The 23,069-nt window shown below is 33.9% G+C and overlaps 1 protein-coding gene across 25 annotated transcripts in view; it reads right to left on the reverse strand.

Moving 5' to 3' along the window:
* The window catches only part of Adgrl3 (adhesion G protein-coupled receptor L3), a 735,816-nt gene that overhangs the window by 106,247 nt on the left and 606,500 nt on the right, over positions 1–23,069 (reverse strand). For all 25 annotated transcript variants that reach the window (XR_011369974.1, XM_070012589.1, XM_070012578.1 and 22 more), the window contains 3 exons: positions 19,718–19,926; positions 18,640–18,816; positions 1,061–1,270 (listed from right to left, as the gene is read on the reverse strand). Coding sequence is in view for 24 of the 25 variants with exons in the window: in XM_070012589.1 (XP_069868690.1) it covers positions 1,061–1,270; positions 18,640–18,816; positions 19,718–19,926 (596 nt within the window). In the remaining variant the exon portion in view is untranslated. The remainder of the gene's footprint in view (positions 1–1,060; positions 1,271–18,639; positions 18,817–19,717; positions 19,927–23,069) is intronic.

Consider the following 23,069-nt stretch of genomic DNA (forward strand, 5'->3'; position numbering starts at 1 on the left):
AAGCTTATCACAATTTCATCTCTATGATTAAAGTAATGAAAATATGTGCAACAAATATATAAAGATTTTAAGAGACATTGTGAAACAGAATTTTTAAAGAAATGTGTGTCTTATTTCTGGTGAGAATGTAGAGCACTGTAAACAGGTTGAAAGATAATTTAGTGATTTTTTCAAAAATTAACATATGATTACCATATAACTCAGTAATTTTGTTTTTTAATATTCACTTAAAGAGGTTGAAAAGGTGTGTCCTCACAAAAATCAGTACACAAATATGTATAGTAACTCTCCTCATAATTGCTAAAACTCAGAATCAATGGAGATGTCTTTCAATAGGTGAATGCATAAACAAATTGTGGTGGAACTGACACTGAAATATTAGTCAGTGTGAAAATGAAATGAGCTAGCAAGGTACAAAAAGACATGAAACGTACATATATAATACTAATAGATTAAAGCCAACATAAAAAGCTGCATAGTATATGTTCTCAAGTATATGATATTTTGGAAAAGAAAAACAAAATTATGAAGACTTAAAAAAATCAATGTTTTCCATGGCTTAGAAAGAAAAGACAAATGCACAGGGGAGGCATAATTTTCTGGGCAGTTAAAATACTTTATGAATTTAAAAGATTGATTATATGGTGCCATGTATTTGTCCAAAAACCAAAACTGTACATCACTTGGAGTGAATCCTAGTGTAAATTGTGTACTTGGGATTTTTTAAAGTAATAATGATGTGTCAAGCTAGGTCCCATCATTTGTCAGAAACACAGCATTCAGATGTCAGAGGTTCATAATAAGGAGCAGTGAATCTATGGACGCAGTTTCAACTGACAATAGCCTGCAAAGCCAAAAATTTATTCTAATATATATATATATACATATATAAATATAATTACCACTCCTGTATGCAAATAAGTCGTTTAAAAGTAACACTGAGCCAGATCTGAAAGTTACTATCAATTAAAATTAAAATATACTTTTAATCATTTATGTTTTTCTTCAATACTGCAAGTATTCGAGGAATTCTTTGCAAATGTCAGTGTGGGTGGCTTACTGGTTGGTCAGTCCGATTGATTCCAATGAGGAAGAGCAGCTCAGCTACGAACAGGCTAATGCAGAGGTTCTTGTGGATAGTGTTACGGTCACTCTGGAGCCCACGGAAAAAGCAAAACGTGAAGATGCAAATCAGGAGACAAACTAGGGACAGCAAAATTCCAACCCATGTGATCACATCCAGAAGAAGGTCATGGACTGCATCACTGTGCTGGGAAACACAACAAAAAGATATTAAGTTGCAATTGCGTAGAAACCATTACACAGTTGTAAAGTAACCTGATTTTTAGTAATGTGCTAGACATCTTCCATATCCACAATGAACAGATCTCTTTCTCTCCCATACTTAAAACATTTTCTGTTTTCCCTGAGATGTGAATCAGTTGAACATTCGGGGGATGATAATAGCACTGGACGCTTTTTCAGAACGTAACATTTGCAGGGATATAAAGAATGCAGCACATCAACTGAATTCTATATAAGCATTTCAAGGAGAAGCTATTTTGTTTCTTTAACACTGATTTTTTTTATCAGTATTCCCCTGCTGGGGAATACTTACTCACAAAATTAAGCTGTATGCTTAGTGAAGTATTGTCTCAACTGATATTTTTTGAATGATCCAGAAATATTTTTGTATATATAAAATACAATGTTCATATCTTATAAATCCTTTATCAGCATTTGAAAATTGAGCATTTTAAAGTCCCTAGTTAATTCTATTCACACATGTTCACCATTTATTAAGTGAGATCTGAAAGAATGAGGATATTTGTTGGATTTATATTCATATTGACTGGCTTAAGGAGATAAGGAAATCTCAGCCTTGAAGGGGTTTAAATTAAAAAAAGGTTGTTATATATAGATGAAAAAGAAGTATTCAGAATCACTGTCTGTAACAGCAGTGTTAAACAGAGAATAGAGCTGAGGAACAAGAACATAAAAGCTCATGAGCATTTCTCTATTTCATGAATCTGCCTTCAGGGGCTCTATTAAAATAGTCCTATGAGTTCCATAACTGTAATGTTGGTTGAGTCGTTGTCATTTCATTTCTGCTCTTGTTCTAAGATTCCTCTATGTTCACCCTTTGGTAGTTTGGCTCCACCTAAGAATGATGTATTTGAAAATGTAGCGTGCATATAGTACAACACTTCAGAAAGAGACAGTATGGAACAGAAAAAATGAGAAATTGTCTACGACTGTCCATTCCTCCTTTCTTTCTCAGTCCCTTGAAAATACTCAACTTTTATTTGTGCTTCTTGAAATATAATCAAGGGTTACAGGAATATTTCAGAATAATCTCACTGACTATTCCAGGGGAGATTTTCATGAAGTAACAACTGTGAAGTGGCATCTGCATAGAAGGCGGGTTATGATTCAGATCATAGCATGATGGTTCATTTCTAAAAATTTCAAATTCAGGGAAATCTTTCATAGTGTGAAGCTTAACAAATAAAAATGTAAAAAAGAGGAAAACTTGGATAATCATGTAGTTTTCAGATGACCTGCTGGATATGTGGTTGCTTTCACCTTGAAACAACAGCATGTTTGATTTACATAATTGAAAAGCATGTCAATTAGAAATACATCTAATCAATGGCCACCCAAAACTGTTCTATGAGAATTGTTTGCACTTTTACCTGTATTAGATGTTTACAATTTTGCATGTATCATTTAATTCAATGTCATTAATCTCTATTTTCATTTATAAACAAATATCTTATTTTATAGATCCTTTTTCTGGTTGTATCTTTTTATATTATAAAACACTTTATGTAAGATTTTTTTGAGGATTATTTACATTCAGACTGGGAAATTTAGTGCACTGACTTTCAGTTATTTATTTATTTAGTACCACATTGAGACTTGAGCTCAGAGCTTTGGCACTGCCCCTTGGCTTTTCCACTCATGGCTGGCACTCTACAACTTGAGCCTCAGCTAAACTTCTGGATTTGGGGTTGTTAATTGGATATAAGAGTCTCACAGACTTTCCTGCTCTGACCATTTTCAAACTGAGATCCTCAGATCTCAACATACTGAATAGCTAGGATTACAGATGTAAGGTGCTTTTAAATTGAAATCAGGAATGATGACAATCATCAATATATTATTTTGTAACTTATGACAAAAGACAAATTAAGAATAAATTTACCTTTTTTTCCTCAGACCCATACCACAAACCAATATAATTTATTATAAAAACATTGGAAAACTGATAAACATGAAAAGAAACAAAAAGTAAAAACAGAAATCCTAATATCTTCCTGAGAAGACGAGGGAGATGTGAAAGAAAATCTCAGAGGAGAATGACAGTTTTATTTCTTAGGCATTTGATGATTCTACTCCCTCTAGAATGAAATCTTCATTAAACAATATTTGCTTTTCAGTCTTTGCTGATACCTGAAGCAACAAATATTTAGTAAGACGTAAAGAAAGTTATCATTTCTCCTTTGACTTTCATCTTCCCTAGCCTGCTTTGTCTTGTCCCTATGGTTGTCATACACCGATAGGCAGGTGATGAGGAAAAAGATGCAGGCAACAATTATGTCTTGTAAAAGCCATCCGGACCACATGAGCTAAAACATGCCAGTAAAGACTTGAATATATTTAATGAAACTAAGGTCATGCTCACAAAGTAGGGAATGAGATTGTTTCAGGATTTAAAATTACTCAACCTATGCATAAGTCTCTGTGACCATTGTGAAATGTCTAACTTTATTTGTCAAACTACAAGTTAGACTAGATGAAAAGATTTTTAAAATATTTTTCTATTTTTACTACATAAGTATTTCTACATGAGATAGTTCTAGATTTGCTTTTTAAAATAATTTGTTAGTTGTAGTTTTTAGACATTGCTTAAATCATCACTTTGATATTAACAGAAGGACAGTAATTATCAAGAACTTGTTTTACTTTCTGTGTAGTGCATTATTTTAATGTCAAGCCATACTTGTCAAATTACAATAGTATGGTTTTTAATTTGCTTTTCAAGCCTCTTTCTTCTGAGCTATTTATGATAGCACAAATTGTTATGCACAAAAATTTATGCACTTGTGCTTTATGACTACTAGTGAATCACATGTGCATAAAACATGAACGTAAACTGTGGGCTTCACAGAAACTAAAGCTGGTAGGATTCTGAAAAGCCTATATGCTGGTGATGTGGCAGGACTCTGTGAAATAGTTTCCTCGCATTTCTTTCAATCTTGGGAACTAGGTCACCAGACACAAAAGTCACTTCACAAGCCCAAGGGAAAGTAAAAGGCTCAATGGTCTGAGGAAATGAAGATTGCCGTACAGAGCAAGATGAATGTCACAGTTGAGTAACCCAGTAATAAGACCAGATGATTCTATTTCTTACTTTTTGGTAATAGTAAATTAACCAAAATAAACTGCTAAAAAAACTTGAAAGTTTGTATCAAATAAAAATCAGTTCAAATATTTTCAAGTGCTCATTAGTAAAATTAAAATAATAACAAGGATCTATAATAACATGGATATCCAGCTTTCTTATGGATTTATCTGAATATATTCAGGAAAATCTCTGGTTTCATAAAACATAATGAAACACTCTAATATATTTGAGATTTTTCTGCAGTAGTTTTTAAAGTCATAATATTTCATAAGCCAGAACTACAACTATCTTAACAGAGGAAAGAGAAAAGGAAATGGTTAGAAAAAATGGGAAACTACCTTATAATAACTGAGAGCTAATGTAGATAAAGAAAAAAAATTAGGAGTACCTGTGGTATGAGTAAGGAAGAACTGAAAAGACACAGTCTGTTTCATCTGTTTCTCTGATTTGGGGAAGGGAAGGGGAATCACAAAATGATGCGACAAAGGATAAAGAGTGATCCAATGCAATACCCACAAGACACTATGTTGGAAATGAACTTTACAGTCTGGAGAGGGGGGGTCTTAGGGGAGAGGGAAAGTGGGAGAAAAATGAGGGAGGAGGTAACAATGTTGGACAAGAAATGTACTCACTACCTTACGTAGGTCACTGTAAGCCCTCTGTATATCACCTTGATAATAAAAGCAAATTTTAAAAAAAGAACTTAATAATTTTAACAGAAAAAAAGAAAATTTCATTCTGGAAAAATAGAGGGGAGGGGTGACATTGATGAAGATGTAATTTTTCATAAATTGATATGTTGAACTGAAACCTCTTTGTACAACTATTTACATTTTTAATTTCTACCTACTTTTAACTTTTAAAAAAGCAGAAGAGAAAATTTCATCCCCACTATTTCTATATTATGCAAAATGTGACGATAATTAGTAGTGATTATAGCTAACTTAAAATTTTTAAAAGATTATATTTTATTAGTAGTGCTTATTTTATTGCTCATTTAACTTTCCAAAGTACTGAGCAGTTAACTTTAACTTACAAATAAATAAATTGCAAAAGTCATTTACCCAATCAAGCACATTCTCTACTATGCAGTAACAGGATAAGTGTTTTTCATTTTTTTTATTTTTGGTTGGTCGTGGGGCTTGAACTCTGGGCCTGGGCACTGTAGCTCTTCTTCAGCTCAAGGCAGGCAAGCATTCTACCACTTGATCCACAGCGCCACTTCTGGTTTTCTGAATGGTTTACTGGAGGTAAGAATCTCACGGTGTTTCCTGCCTGGGCTGGCTCTGAATGGAGATTCTTAGAATCTCAGCCTCCTGAGTAACTAGGATTACAGGCGTGAGCCACTGACACCTGGCATTAGGATAAGATTTTATAGTGTAACTAATTGCTTAGTACTGTCCTAGTTTAGCACCTTTTTTTTTTTTATCTTGATGAAGCCCTCATCAAGACATGAAACAGCCACAATTTCAGAGATCAGCACAGAAGGTCAGAAAGGATAAAATCTGTATGTTACCCAGAACATGTGCTCAGATCTATGTGTAGTGTTAAGTGGATACCGCATGATTGTAACACTTTCTCTAGTGTCTCATGTTTTTCTACTTGAATGCTGATATAGGTTCCGAATCTGTATCTTCCATTACTGGCTGATTCATTGTTGCTTTACTCTGAGGGCTAAGATACACACATGTAAATTAAATGTGTGGCAAATGAGAGCTCCAACCTGATTTTACTTGAGAATTAACTGTTATCATGACTGTGTTGCTTTGATTCCTTATAGTGATAATTTGACTATGATATCCAATAGTTCAAAAGGTTAAAATGAGTGAACATGTTAACAGGACTTAGTGAGAGCACTGAAAAAGACAGCAAAACAGTTGCATTATTTTAAAGTTATATGGAAAGACAAAAAAACAGTGGAAGAAGACAAATGTGAACATTTTACACAGAGCAAAAAAGAAATTTGGAACAGGTATGAAAAAGGGAGAAGGTCAGGCTTTGTGACTGGAACATTGGAGACTGAATCTTACAGGTCTAAGATGAGATAAGCCAGATCATTTTTTAATTTTTTTTTATTTTTGGGTCTGGTCGTGGGCCTGAACTCTGGGCCTGGACTCTGTCCCTCAGCTCTTCAGCTCAAGGCTAGCGCTCTACCACTTAAGCCACAGCGCCACTTCCGGCTTTTTCTTTTTGCTTATGTGGTGCTGAGGAATCGAACCCAGGGCCTCGAGCATGCAAGGCAAGCGCTCTACCTTTGAGCCACCTTCCCAGCCCCAAGCCAGATCATTTTAAGCATAAAAAATTAACCTGACTATAAAAGTTGCTAATATTTTGTTGAAAATAGTGACCCTTGAAATAATTGGGTTTGCCACTAAGAAGTAACACTACTTATTGCTTAGGTACCTATTGTTTCATGTTTCTGGGCACAATTGCTTCTCTTGAATCAGAGGTTGTAACTCAAATATACTGATTAGTTTTAAAAAGGAGTGTGGGCAATTGTGATAAACTCTACATTGGACTTTTCATAGCAAAGAGCTAATATTTTTCCAACTTACTAATGATCAGGTTTTTAATAATATATCATGTAATGGGTTGAATTATATTAAATATAACCAGTGGGTTGTGCCTGTAATCCAAGCTACTCAGGAGGTTGGGACTTGAGGATCAAATTTCAAAGCAAGCCTGAGCAGGAAAGTCTGTGAGACTCTTAAATTAAGCATCAAAAACTCAGGAAGTGGAGCTGTGGTTCAGGTGGTAGAGCACTAGCCTTGAGCAAAAGAAATAACTCAGTGCCCAGTCCCTGAGTTCAAGCCTATGGACTGGCGCATGCACACACATACATACATATACATACACAAGGCCTATAGCTCTTTGTTTTAAAAACCATAGTTTAAGACCATCTTGATTATAAAGTGTTTAATTGCAGTTTAAAAATAAGGTTTAGCACCTTGTAAAAATATAACATAAGTTTTACTCATCCATCTGTACAGGTGAACATACAAATATAAATTTTAGAAAATTATGAATGTTTTACAATTAAGAACAACTTCTTACTGCTTGTATGTCCTATTCAAGTTCACAATAATGATAAAAAGTAATGTGATTTGCTACCTGTGATACTGAAGTTTCATTCAATTTCCTCAAAGTATGCAGAAACACTTAAAGAGATTTTTGACATTCCAGAAATGGAAGGAGATAGTCTACCAAGAAACATGTCTACAAGATGTCTATTGGGTAGTTGGCCATACAAAAGATGTTACAACACTTGATTTCTGTAAATCATATTTTCAAAGTATGAGGATAATCATGTCTCTAATTACAAAACACATAACAGATGAGAATAGAGAAAAATATTATTACAAAAGAGGAATTTATAAGTTGCTTCTCAAAAATTGACCTGTAAAGAAGTTTCATAGAATCTGAATATCTAAGAATCAATTTTCCTGAATTGTTTGAAGTTCTTTATGGGTTAGCTTTAAAACGTCATACAATTTTAAAAAAAGACTCATTTTTGTAATTTAAGATTTTCCCTAAGAAATGATTCTATAAATTGGCAGTGATATTATTTATAAAAACTGTAAGATGTCTGTTATCGAACCTCAATTTCATGTTTTAAATAATGAATTTTAAATTATTCAGTTTAAATCTATTAGCCTTTCCTTCCTATCTTTCCTTCCTTCCTTCCTTCCTTTCTTTCCTTCCTTCCTTCCTTCCTTTCTTCCTTCCTACCTCCTCTTTCCTTCCATTCTTCTTTCCTTCCTCCCTCCCTCCCTTTCCCCTCTCTCCCTCCCTTCCTTCTTTCCTTCCTTTCTCTTTTTCTTCCTTCAATAGTTGTGTGCAAGATTGGGTCCAGGGCTTGAAAGCTTAGAGCTCTACCACCTCATCAGCTTCCCCTCCCACACCCACTTTAAAAGTAATTTTTAAAATGATTTTGTTACAGGGAATAGTTGGGATAGAGAAGATGAAGTTTAAGGAAAGAGAACCACAGAAATACTAAACTTAAGCTATCCAGATATACTTATTTTTATCATCTTACCATGTTTCTCACAGAGTCATTTCCTCTGGCACATAAGAAAAGATAAATTTATCATAGTGAGAAAGAAAAAAAATTAAATTAGAATCAAATTGAATTAAGCTTAAAAGAAATAGTAATTTTTCCACCTAGATTTTTTAAACCATGCCAGAAAGACTGCATGCAACCAAAATACTGGGGAAATATCGATAGATTCATCACAAGAACATTTGCTAGGTATCTATTATGTGTTAGGCACATAAAAAATACAGATATAGGTACCTATTATGTTAGGCACATAAAAATATAGATATAAACATATACAAAGATGCGTGCGTACAAATCCTATTGTATTCCATTATTCATTTAGTTTACTTAGCTATAGCAGTTTCCTAAAAAAATTAAATAATTTTTAGGCTTTCTTTTTTTCTATTTTCACGAATGCATTTATGATATTTTATGCAGAATGGGGATTTTCAGTATAATAATCCCAAGGACAATTATCCTTCAGACAGTAATTTAAGAAAATAACAAATTAAAAATTATATATATATATATATATATATATATATATATATATATGAAATCTTTGGGGCTCAAGGTGTGGCTCCAATGGTAGAACACTTTCCTTGTAATCATAAGGTCCTGAATTGAGTATCAGCATCAAAAATATTTTTATATGATCATATGCACAAAGTTATTGGGCTTTTGTGATCTGCTTTTATGAATATCCTCCTTTGGTCTCACTGTGAGACTCTCTAGAGACCTGTATAATTTATCATATTCCCATAGTACTGCTTTTTAACCATTCAGTGTCTTTGCTTGTAGATTTCCAGATACACTCTAGTTACCACAAATGAGAGAAAACCTGCAACCTATCTTTCATTGAGTCTGACTTACTTCGATTATTTTTTTCCAAGTTTTTCCATTTCCATAAGAATGGTACAATATCATTTTTTTCAGATGGAAGAGTAGAATTCCATTGTGTATATATACCATATTTTCTTGATTCATTCACCCACTGAGGGACATCTGGTTTGAATGTATATCTTAACCATGATAAACAATACTGCGATGAACATGGCTGTGCTGGTCATTTCAGTGTGGTGTTGTTTGTGTTCTATTGGATAAATGCCCAGGAGTAGAATTGCTGGGTCATAGGAAAGTTCTATGTTTAGTCTTTTTAGAAACCTCCACACTGCTTTACACAGTGGTGGAGCAAGTTTACATTCCCACCAGCTGTGTAAAGAGTTCCCTTTAGCCACATCAAGAAATGGAAGTAGTTCATTTTACTTAGCATCATCTTATATGGTCATATGCACATAGCTTTTGATCTTTTCTGCTTGTCTGGTAAGATTTTCCTAGATGTATACTAGCTATTGCATAAAAGGGAAACCATGGGTCTGGCTTACTTCACTTAATATATTTTGTTCTGAGTCTTTCCATTTCCTCACAAATGGGGTGCTGTCATTCTTTTTGATGGAGGCATGGAATTCCATTGTATCTCTCTCTCTCCTCTCTCTCTCTCTCCATATATATATATATATATATATATATATATATATATATATGCCACATTTTCTTGATCCATTCATCTACTGAGGGGCATCTGGGTTGGTTCCATATCTTAGCTATGGTAAATAATGCTGTGATAAGCATAGTTGTGCTGGTAGCTTTAGTATAAGCAAAATGAGCCCCAAGTTAGGGACACAAGAGTTTTTTCTTTGTCGCTGTTGTTTTTAGTGTACTTATAATGTACTATGTGATTTTTTTGTTTCTTTTTTATGTTCTTCCCCCACAGTATAACCCCTGTTGTCACTGTATTTGATTCTGGTGCCCTGCATCTTGTATATATGTTTTTCTAATTTGAGGCGGGGAAGGGAAATAACAAAATGCTGAAACAAGGATACATGTTGACCCATTGTAATAATAACAATGAGATACACAAGACACTATGTTGAACACAAACTTTACAACTTGAGGGCCGGGGAGTCAGGAGTTAGGAAGGTGGTGAGGGAAGGGATGGTAGGGGAAAAACAAGGGAGGGGTAATAATGCTCCATAGGAAATGTACTTATGTACTCATAGGAAATGTATCCCCTCTGTACAATATCTTTACAATAAAAATATTTTTAGAAAAGAAATGGAAGGAAGAGATTATGTTGTTGCTATTGTTATTTTTGTAGTCTTTTCCTTTTGTGGTATATAAGTTTATTTGTCTTTGGGGGAGAAAGGGAGACAGAGAAAAGGTAGAACAAAGAGTGAACAAATACTGCAGTGGTACTCACTCATACTGTGTGGACAATGAACTACACAACTTGTAGGTGGGGACAGGAGGGAAAAACTGGGAGACAGAGAGGGAAAGGATGACATGGATTAAAAAGAAATAATGTACTCAGTACCTAACTTGTGTAACTGTAATGCCTCTGTATATCACCTCTACAATAACAATACAAATCTAGTAAAAATCTTTAAACTTACATGAATTAATTTTCCCATAAGAATTAGCCCAATATAGATCTTTAAATAGTAATGTTTAATTGAACTGATTTGTAGAGGAAATTGACAGTCCCTTGAATTGTATATAATGAGAGGGTCAAAGTTTAGTTCAGCCACATTTTGTTCAAATATTCTCAAAACTTTATTTATAATGGATGTCTTAACTGCTTATCTTAGAAAACTATATAAATAACTATTTTTAATCCAGCCTAATTTCTTGAGAATCATGTTCTTTACTAGTGATCTTCCTGCTGTAAAAATAGTCTTAGGGAGGTATGGCTGGCAGCATACGCTGGCAATCCTACTCTACTGGAGATTGAGGTAGGAAGACTATGAAACCTTGTCTCAAAAATTAACACACAAAATACATAAAAATAATATTAGAGATTTTCCTAGGTAATAAACTTTAGTAGTAAGACACAAATTCCAGATAAGGGGGTGAACACATATGTAAAAAGACACAAGACTATTAGCTTTTGTCTATGTACAGCTCAAGATCACAAGTTGGAGTGGAGACTTAACACGATAATTAGATATGTGTTAAATAAAAGATTCCACCCCTACAAAAAGGATGGCATCAAGACTACACCTGCCCTATTTCACTCCACATCATTTTCCTTGTTTGAGTCTGCCTAGGATTTTCCCTCCCCAAAAACTCTCGTGCTGCAGAAATGAATAAAAACCATGCCTCTCTCTCTAAATGTCAAAACCCACAGGTTGGTAAGAAACAGCACACTTTCAAATAATTTTAAAAATGAAAAATTTATGTTATACACATTATTGTGAAATTATATTCTTTCAGAAAACCTAAGAATAACTGTTGATCCTAAAATATTGTTAAATATTTTTGGATCAAGTTAATAATCAAGATAATAAAATTTTGCATTGCTTCAAACCATTTTCTTTTCATGGAACCTGGTGTAGAGGCTCAAGACTATACTCTTAACTATTTGGGAGGCAGAGATCACATGTTTGAGGCTAGTTCAGGTATACAAGTTACCAAGCCTCCATCTCAACAAATGGCTCAGCAAAGTGACATGCACCTGTTATCCCAGCTATGAGAAAACTATGATTCTGGGCACAGTGGTGGACATGTCTCATTTTTAGAAACAAAGGGATGGATAGGTAGGAAGATTGTAGCCCAGGTAGGACCTAGGCACAAAGCTAGACCTTAGCTCAAAAATAACCAATTGAAAAGGGGCTTAACACAAGTTGTAGAATTTCTGCTTAACAATAATGAGTCCCTGAGTTCATTGCCCATTATGATAATCAAACAGATTATCTTTTAAAAATAAATACACTGGATTATCATATATTTGTTACTATTTTTAAACCTATGTCTACTTTCATCACACAATAAAATAGACATTAAGATATAAAATGTAGAAAATGAATTGAGTGAATTGCACTAACATTGTAATGTCTAAATTGCTGAAGTGGTTTTGAAACAATTAGTGTTTTCACTTGGAATAGAAAGTAACAGATTGAGATAAGAGGATATTGAGGTGGGTTTTGTTTGTTCGTTTGTTTTAAAGGCAATCACATAACTAAGGAAAGTAAAATCTTTTAAATCAATTTGAACAATCAGGAGTGACTAGGCACATTATTACTGTATTACTATTATCATGTGTTAATATGATGATTATATCTGCAAATTACACGCAAAGTAAAGAAGAGAGCTAGCAAACCATTTTGTAAAGCATTTGATGGTTGCACTACAAAATCACAGTGGAAATGTTCATTACATTATTGTGAACTTTTTACATTTAGTTTACCCCTTCTCAACTTTTAGTAATCACTGTTATATATTCAGGTTGATTTTTTTTGCCAATGTAATGGGAAGGGTTTTAAATACTATCTCTGTTTTGTATCACCTAAACTTCTGAAATGGGTACTTTGATATTTAAAGGAGAAGACAATCAAATGTTTCCTTAGACATTCAAAGTAGTTAAGCAGCTGTGATGCCACCTTGGGCTTTATGGTTGCAATTCTGGAAAGTTACAAGTACATAAGACAGACTCTGCATGTGAGCATAATGGAGTATTTAGACACAACCATTCACAGCAGTTGCATTTGTGGTTTCTAATCAAATCACAAAAACAAAAAGCCTTACAATATCAGTATTATCTGTTTTAACCATTTGAAACAAGAACAGACACAGGTCACAAAACCAAGACAACTATTAGATATTTACAAATATCATATATCATCCACTATGATTTTCATCTTAATGGATTCTGTCTACTCCATCAAGACTCCTGTCTTCTTGCAAACAAGAACAAAAGACAATCTATAGTAGAAGTCTAACTCCATTCTAGAGAGGAAAAACACATTTCAAGAAATAAGCTTCTAAGTGATAAGAGCAAAAACAAAATGTTTTGAAAACTCATGAAAAGAACACTACATTTTACTGAGCTATATGTTCCAAGCACAGTCTCTAAGCACTTTTTCTTTCTTTTTTTTCCTTCCATTCTTCCTTTTCTTTCTTTAACCAGTTTTTTTAATCAGCCTACATAATAATGCAAAAAATGCTTCATTGTGATAATCCCATAGACACATGCAGTTTAGTTTGAGTAAGTCCAAATCTTTACATCTGAACAGTTGCACGTATTTCTGAAAACAGCAACACTTGTGGAAAACACAAAACCAATAATTTCCATTATAAGAACTAAAAAACAGGGAGTATTGTTAATCTGTGACATACACAAATGAAAGAAAACATGAAATTAAAGGAGGCTATAAGATAGTTTTTTGTCTGACTTTGTGCTAAAAGCTTCAACATTTTTCAAAATTACCATTTATTCATATTATTTATAGATTTCAGTATTTCACTATCAAAATGAAGGTTTGATTACATTCTGTTATATTGACAGCAATATCTTTTTTTCTTTTTCTTTTTTTTACAATAATCTTATTTCTAGCTGGAAGCAATGTCTTATCCCCATAATCCTAGCTAATTATAAAGCAAAAATTTGGTGGATTGTAGTTTGAAATCAGCTTGGACAGAATTCTCAACACTGTCCTACTTCAACTAATAAGAAGTGTTGCAGGAAAAATAATTAAGAGGATGGAGCCCAGGCCAGTCTGGGCAAAAGAATGTGTCCCTATTTTAAAACAAAACCAAAAGGTACATGGACTGTGATTCAAAGAGTAGAAAGCACGCCTTACAAATGCAAGATATTGAGTTCTAATTCACACTTAATGAAAGTTGAGCTGTTTTTTTTCTTTTTTCTCGTCTGCTGATCTCACTACCAGCCCTTGCAAGCTCCCATTCAACAATCACTCTTAACACACCTCTTCCTTGAAATGCTATCAAGAGCTTGTGGTGGATGGCCTAAATTGCCTTGTCCTTCACTGTATTTTGTGCAAAAAAGAGTTGTCTGAAATTTAAAATAGAATGAAAACAATAACAATGTACAAAGACTTGAATTAAATGAGGAAGTTTGCTATGTGGCTGCCTGACAGGCAAGGGAAAAAAGTTTGCTGTTCAGGTCTAACTAATAAAGTTAGGCTGGTGGAAGAAAAGGGAATAATTGGTAGGAGAAGAATGTAAAAGCTGCTAAAGTGAGCCAGAGTTTGATTTTTTTTTTAACTAAGATAAGGAGTCTTTGAATTTCAATTCAACTTTTCCATTATCATTTCTCAAAAAAAGAAAAAAAATAAGGCTTTATAGGCAGTAGTTTCTACCAGAGGCACTGAAATCTAATATTATAGGTGACAAATGGAAAAAAGAAAGTTACATTTGTAGAAATCTCCTATGTATTGCCATGTATTTATGATGATTATCTTAAGTTAGGTACTCAAGAGATGTAGATAAAAGAATTAAAAGAATGTTGTCTGAAGAATAGAGATAATAAAATGGATGATAGCCAGAGAGATGATAGCTGATTGAGAGATGATAAATAAATATTGATAAATATATAGCTGATATATGGATAGATGGTAATAATAAGTAGATGACAGACAGACAGACAGACAGACAGAAAGAAAGAAAGACAGATAGATAGATAGATAGATGCAATTCAGTGTAGGAAAGGTCTTGGAATAAAGATAGTTGCAACTGTGTAGCATGTCAATAACTATCAAGATTATTCTAACTCTTCAAACTCACTCTACTAACTTGTCAAGTAAAATTCTCCAATGTAATTTTGTTTCTTCTACCGATTTTTCTGTAAAGTTAGAAAGTAACAACTAGCAGATATAAATATATTTGTTCCAACTGGTTGCTATATTTCTCATTGTGTATGAATAAATTAGTGTTCTATTTTAGACAGTAATCTCATGTACGTTTTGTTAATGTATTTCTTTTTATATTTCTGGTGTTGATTGAGCTCCTTAATTCTATTCTTTTATTACTGAAATGCCAAATTCCTGTTGTGGAATCAAAATGAGACTGACACATGTAATCACAACAGAATGTTATACAAGAAACCCAAGACACACATGGTGTGTGACTGATGGCTAAAAGACAATATTGATTTCCATTTATTTCATCTCTTGTTCACACACAATACTGGTCACAGTCCTGATTCTTATATAATGGATTAGAGAAAGGTTGTTAGGAAATGAATTGAGCAAAGCAAATATGATATTGTGTTGTCTCAAATTTTATCATTTTTCTGTGTTTATTCCCTAAGCTAGCTGAAATGTAGGATCCTAAAGCCTAACAGATTCCAGATTTAAATCTATCATTTATCAATGGAGCCATTCTTTCTAATATAGATCACTTTGTGATGCTTTGTCAAAATACGGTTTGTAGTCTTTCAAAGATCACAATTTGAACTGTACTGACACAGCAAAGTTACTTCAACTTTTATGATGTTGCCTGGGTGCTGTCCAAGTAATTTGTACCATCTCTTTGTAAATTTCAAAGAAAAGAATAATTTGAATGAAATCATTTGTTTCATAAGGTAGATAAAGCTTTGCTAAATTTTCCTTGTGTAAAATTTATAGAATGTTAGTACTTTTTTTTTTACTGATATCAGGAACATGAGAATTCCTAAGTATATAATTCCCTATTGCTAACTCATTTATCAAACTCTGTGAACAAAGTAATAATAATCCTTTCAGATACTTATATCATATTAACTATAAATCATCTTCATACTAACTACAGACCTCAGATTTCCCCTGTGGAAATATAAGTAGCCTAACAGTTTCCACAGCTATTGACCAAATAGAAGTAGGAATTTTCTGTGTACAATGCAAAATAAACCAATATCATAAATATAGTAAGTGTAGAGTCATGCCATAAGTATGCTCTGAGACACTGGAAAGAAAGCCTTTACCAGAGCCTGGGGGCTTATCTTACCCTGCTCACCAGTTTATAGTCTGACATTTACCAATGTATGATAAAATCAAGATGGCTAGATGAAATCTAAGCAAAGTTCAACTTTCAGAACTATAGGTTCAATCAGAATAGAAAGGACCAGTTCTTTGTGGGATACTATAAATCGTTGACTAGTAGTTATGGGTAGGGTCACCTATACTGCCAGGATCAAATGCTAAACTCTGTGGATTCTAAAATTCTAAACTCAACTCCTACATCTTATTAGTCATTATAAAGTCTTATTTTCTTACATCAGTGTATAATTCATTTTACAGCTTTATTAATTTTAATTATTTAGACATATGGAAGACATGATATATGGTCATCCATTCTGACTCCTCGCTGAGCTTGTAGATCTTAAAGCTCAGCTGAATTTCTGTATGAAGCCTTTCATGGGCATAGCCATACTAAATTCTTTACCTCATTTCTCATTACTAACAAGACTTGCACGGTCAGTGAAGTTTTCCTAAACTCTATACCATGCTCTCTATACTATAATACAGAACATCTTCATGTATTTATTCATACTTTAAAGAACTGAAATGTCCTTCACAGCTTCCTTGGGAAAATTCCTTCACCCTTAACCTCATAAAGCGTCACCATCTTATAAAGTATTACCTCTAACCTAAGAAACTGTCTTGACTTCATGCATAAAGTTTCCCACATTACACCATAAACTTCAGTCATTCACCATCTAATTGTAATATTTGTTTCTGTCTCATCTCAGAAAAACTATGAACTTCACATACTAACAAGGATACGCTGAACTGAACAGTACAGTTGCAAATACATGTGATTTCATATTTTATTCAACTTAAAGAGACAATTGCCTTTACCCTATCGCTTACCAATTATTAAAGTTAAACAGCAAAATATTATTGATATAATGAAAAAGTTCAGTTAGGGATAAAGTCCGACAAGTGACAAAGCTACACTAGTGTTCATTTTCTTTCTAACACACAAAGTACATCAAATGATGATGGCAGAGGTATTTTAATGAAACATACTATGAAAATGTTGATGTTAAGAGAATTTTACCCTGAAATAAAACCACCAATATTTATGAAGACAAATAATCTTGTATAAATTGTGTGGGACTAATGATTTTAAAATATATTATACATAATTTATAAAAAATGTTTAAGATGAAGCTAAAGTTTAAGGTTTTAAGTGTCATTTTATTTTATTCTTGACTTTTTAGAATGGTTTTTTATAGATACATTGTTTGAAAACTTAGACAATAGCCTACTTTATGTCACATAATTTCTGAAATTTAGCTTTCCTCCAACTATAATTATCAGTTTGACTCAACATGTGGACCCCAGATAGCTCTGGTTCCTGACCTATTATTACATGGTATTAACATTCTTGGTTATTCTTTTTGTTGGTTGGTTGGTTGGTTGATTTTTGTTTTTGTTTTTGTTTTTTTTTTTTGTCGGTCATGGGGCCTGAACTCCTGGCCTGGGCGCTGTCCCTCAGCTCTTCAGCTCAAGGTTAGCACTCTACCACTGGAGCCACAGTGCCACTTTGGCTTTTCCTGCTTATGCGGTGCTAAAGAATCAAACCCAGGGACTCATGCACGCAAGATAAGCACTCTACCACTGAACCACCTTCCCAGGCCCTCTTGGTTATTCTTGAAGTATCTTGCGTAGAAAAAAATTCAAAAGTCTCTCACACTTGCCTGCCTAGGGCTTCTAGACCAGGAATACCTTGCATCTCTACCTTTCACAGGTCTCCCATGTCACCTAGTATCTGAGAACCCTGTCAATCTTTTTTTTTTCCATTGCAAACCTACAGTCTCCATCTTTCTACTGTCCATAATATAAAAGCCCATCATACCAGAAAAAAGTGAATCTAACTGTAGAAGCTTTTCATCATCTGAATTTTTCCTTAGAATAATGTTCTTCAGTTGGAAGTGCTATTTCTACTGTGTTAGTTTGCTAAGCCCTCTACATTACCATACTCTTTACATTGTATTTATTATTGTCTCTCCAAGAGTCATTTTAACCATACACTCTAATCTTTCATGTTTGCTTTAGTCGATCTCAGCTTCTTAGCCTAACCCAATAGGTTTTTGGACCTGGAGTCTTTTTGACATGATTCATGAGTTTATAATCTGGTACCAATGTATAATGAAATCAGAGAGGCTAGGAGAAATGGAAGCAAACTTCAGCCTTATGAACTATATTCACAATAGGAACAGAAAGAAGCTGTTCTTTGAATCATCCAGTGGGATAGAGCTTAGAATGCTGAAGTGTCTCTGGGTAGAATTAGTATGAAAGTGGAAAAATATTGAGGTGAGACTGTCTTATAGAGTTAAAACGGACTATCTACCATTAGAGACTTAGTTACAAGGTAATGCGTTTTTATTGCATAACACATATCTTACCTTAACTTCCACATGTGCCATAAGTACTGCAAAATTGGTTAGGTGATTACAGGAGCATGTAGTATGCGTCTTATTTGTTGTCAGGAGCCGACAGCCTTGTGTTGACCAGTAACCTGTCATTGTGCGCTTGGAATAGCTCCAAAATGAACAGTTAGGGTTGAAATTTTCTTCTGACTGCTACAGTGATAAAAAAAATCAATAAAGGCAATAACTATTTTATGATCAGGTAATTTAGGAAAGCATTTTTACACATAATCCAACCTCTAACTGTTCCAATTCTTGTGGAGGTATCTATGAATCTTTTTGTACTAAGGAGACCTCATAAATTCTATGCAAAATTGAATCTATGCTTTGTTCTATCTGTTTAGAAGTGACTTTACTGGGTTATACAATTGTTAATACTGAAGGAGAATTTCAGAATCACATCAGCTAATTTATATTTCAATATAACTAAATTAGTTGTTAGAAAAATAACATTTGAAAAACATCACTTCAAGCAGACAAGATGTCTTGTAATATATGAACCTGCCTCAAGTTCTATTGAATATATTGCTAACTCCTTTGCCAGTACTGGGGTTAAACTCTCCCTTGGATTTTACTCAAGGAAAGTACTGCACATATCCCTTAAGCCACTCCGCCACTTCCAGCTTATTTCTGGTTAAGTAAATAAAAGAGGCTCAAAGACTATTGTGCCTAGGCTTGTTTCAATCTTTGCCCTCAGAATCTCTACCTCCTTAGTAGTTGGGATTACAGGAAGGAGCTATCAGTTCCAGCTATTTTTAAAAATAGTAAGTTGCATTGTATATATGTAAGGTATCCAGTATTACAGTAGGTAATGTGTATCATACAATGTAACTGTTTACAGAAAACTAACTTCATATTCTCATACAGATATCTACTTCTTATCTGCTTTTCACACAAAATAACTCAAATCTACTTATATATAAGAAAATCATACTACAGTTTATAGATAATGACTTTCTCTATATCAGCACAAAAGAAAGTTTATACATGTAATACTCATGTTAAAATGAATATGGATAATGTGGGCAATTAAACTTACATGCTATTTTCTTACCTTGATATGTTTAACTGTAAACACCACAGGATCAGCCAAATAAACTTTATTACTGAACTCTTTGTTTATTGCTGCTGTAATAACAGGGGAATTGACGATGACAGAATGATTCGTGGACATAGCTTCCATTCCCAACTTCATACTGGCATTCTCCGTGGACAAATAAGGACCCAAGTTGTTATATAAGACAAAGGCTACTCTGATCTCTCCTAAAATGAATGCAAATATGGATCATAAGTTGAGAAAATGTTCTGGTTCATTTGTACAGTCTCCTTAAATTAGTAGTTCCAATTAGATGGCAATCAAGTTAAGGAATACATATGCACTCACACACAAAATCAAGCATTTCTTTGCAGGAAACCAAACTGCCAAGTCATTGGCCAGGAAAGGAGAGTCAAATCTGCTGAAATAAGTACATTTAAGTATTTTTATCCCAAATCTCTATTCCTATCTCAGTCAGTCTGTACTCTCAACTGATTAAAAGATGAATCAGAGCCCTAAACATCAAATCTGGAACTATACTGGCAAAATTGAAAAGTTGAATTTAAGCTAGGAGTGTTAGGGAATTTACCTAGCATGCATAAGCCTCAGCATTTGATTCCCAACAATAAATTTGTAAATAAAGCAATACAAACAAAAAGCTATACATGAGTGTGCTTAATTGTAATCCCAGCACGATAGGAGCTGAGGCAAACCAATCAAGAGTTCTCAGTCGGCTTGAGCTACACAGTAACAACAGAATCCAACCACCACTACTACTACTACCACAACCATCAACAACAACAACAAAATCTAAAACACAACAAAAACCTCCACAAACTATGGGGAAATTAAAAAACTAGGACTCATGAATATAAAGTATTTATGCCAACTCACAATTTTTTAAAAAAATAAGTAACATTAAAGAATTGTAATTGTACAAATTGTAAATGTACAAATGTACATACCTTAGGGAAAAAGGTAAATGAAAGATGATTAAATGTATGAAAAACAATCAATTCAGTAGTAATTAAAGAAATAAAACATGAAAAACATTGAGATAACATTTCACATCCACTAGTGTCTGTGAAATTAAATATGGACCAATAAAAATATTGGTTAAAAAATTGAGAGCAAGGGGCTGGGAAGGTGGCTCAGTGGTAGAGCGCTTGCCTTGCATGCCTGAGGCCCTGGGTTCGATTCCTAAGCACCACATAAGCAAAAAGAAAAAAGCCAGAATGGCGCTGTGGCTCAAGTGGTAGAGTGCTAGCCTTGAGCTGAAGAGATGAGGGACAGCGCCCAAGCCCAGAATTCAGGTCCCATGACCGGACCCCGCCCCCCCCCCAAAAAAAATTGAGAGCAATTAGAACTCATTCCAAGTATTTGGAAATATCCTTGGAAAATCTTGGAAAATTAAACACATAATGACTATTTTACATGAGTAAATTTTATATATATATATATATATATATATATATGCCTGATATTCATTGGCATACATATTCTTCTCAGTAGTTCAGCAAAGAGATTATGGAAACAGAAGGAAGAAGGCTTTCTTGCTAATCTCTATCCATTAAAATAGCTCTAAGTAAGTAGTAGAAACTTGTTAAATATTTAATCTATTACAACAGAGGATTCATTTTAGTTTTTTTTCTACATTTAGCATAAACAATCCTGATTTTTTGGAAGGTTAAACTTAATGATGTCCATATATTTTTCTTATTGATATTATTTGCTTTTCTTTTACTTGTCTTATAGCCAGCTATTAATTCACAGCAATTTCTACTTATGGGTGGGTGTCATGTTGCCATTTCTCAATGCATTTAGTCACATATAATTGTTTCAGCTTCTTCATTCTGAAATTAATCTGACTTATGACGATCCCTAGCTTTGCACCCATACAGTCACATATATATTTAATATAATACTTATGATTACATGGCTGTGTGTAAAACACTAGGGTTGTATTATCAAACACATTAGACAAAGGCTCTGCTTTCATGGAATATACTGCGTAGTGAGAGGGTCAGACAATAAACAGGCAGATTTTTCACATGTAATAGCATACTTTCTTAGAATGGCATGAATACTCTGTAGAAGCATTGGTGTAAACATGGCTGACACAAAAACAGTAACTGAGAAAAAGCAGTCTGTATTACAGAAAAAGGGACAGTCTTTCCCTACAAAGAGTAGAATATATTTCAAGTAATCAGTATTAGAGGCTAAGATGCAAAGAAACACAAAAGTTGTGTTTCAAGAAGAAAGAAAAGAAAGTGAAAAATTCCTGATGTCAGAAAATGTGTGGTGTTCATAAGGAACAGAATTAAATTAGTTGACTTGGATCACAGAGACCATGCTGAGGACAGATGTGAAGTATAACAGATGAGGCCAGGCAGTAGATCAAGGCAAGCTTTGTCAAGCCATGTGATAGCTTTCTCAGTTACTTGAGGTGACTCTGTTTTAGGAAAGATCGTTTTTTAACAGCAATACTTTCCCAGGACAGTACCAGAAGCAGAGAAACCAGTTAGTGAACTAACACAGTAATCTAATTTGGCTATATACAATTACTGCAGTCTCAAGTATTTCTTTAGTCCAATTAGCATAATAATGGCTTCTAAGCTCAGTCTTACAAGTCTGTTAATGCTTACAAAGCATATTATTCTGATGACAGAAAAATGTAATATATTTTCTTTTTTTTAATTTAATTTTATTCTCAAGGAAATATACAGAAGGGTTACAGTTACATACAGAAGGTAGTGTGAATACTTTTCTTGTCAAACTTATTACTCCCTTCCTCATTTTTCTCCTACTTTCCCTGCCTCCACCCCTCTCAAGTTATAAAGTTCATTTCCAATATATTGTCTTGTGAGTATCGCTGTTGTATTGGTTCAACCTTTGTCCTTTGTCTCACTATTTTGTTGTTCCTTTCCCTTTCTAATTCAGATAAACATATGTACAATACCCAGAGTACAAAAATCAAATACAGTGACAACAGGTGATGAACCATAGAAAAGAAAAAAAATAACACAAAAGAAAAAAAGAAATCACACAGTACATTAAAACAACAACAAAGAAGAACCTCATGTTTCCATGTCTTGGAGTTCATTTCGCTTAACATCATCTTTTATATGTTCATATGTACATAGCTATTGAGCTATTCTGCTCATCTGCTAGGACGATCCTAGACTAATTATTCTACTACTAATTTTTTTTTTTTTTGGGTCTGGTCGTGGGGCCTGAACTTTGGGCCTGGGTGCTATCCCTCAGCTCTTCAGCTCAAGGCTAGTGCTCTACCACTTGAGCCACAGCGCCACTTCTGGCTTTTTTTCTTTTTGCTTATGTGGTGCTGAGGAATCGAACCCAGGGCCTCATG

The sequence above is a fragment of the Dipodomys merriami genome, unplaced genomic scaffold (genome assembly GCF_024711535.1).
Source record: "Dipodomys merriami isolate MVZ:Mamm:240054 unplaced genomic scaffold, mDipMer1.0.p SCAF_9, whole genome shotgun sequence".
Taxonomy (NCBI): Eukaryota; Metazoa; Chordata; class Mammalia; order Rodentia; family Heteromyidae; genus Dipodomys; species Dipodomys merriami.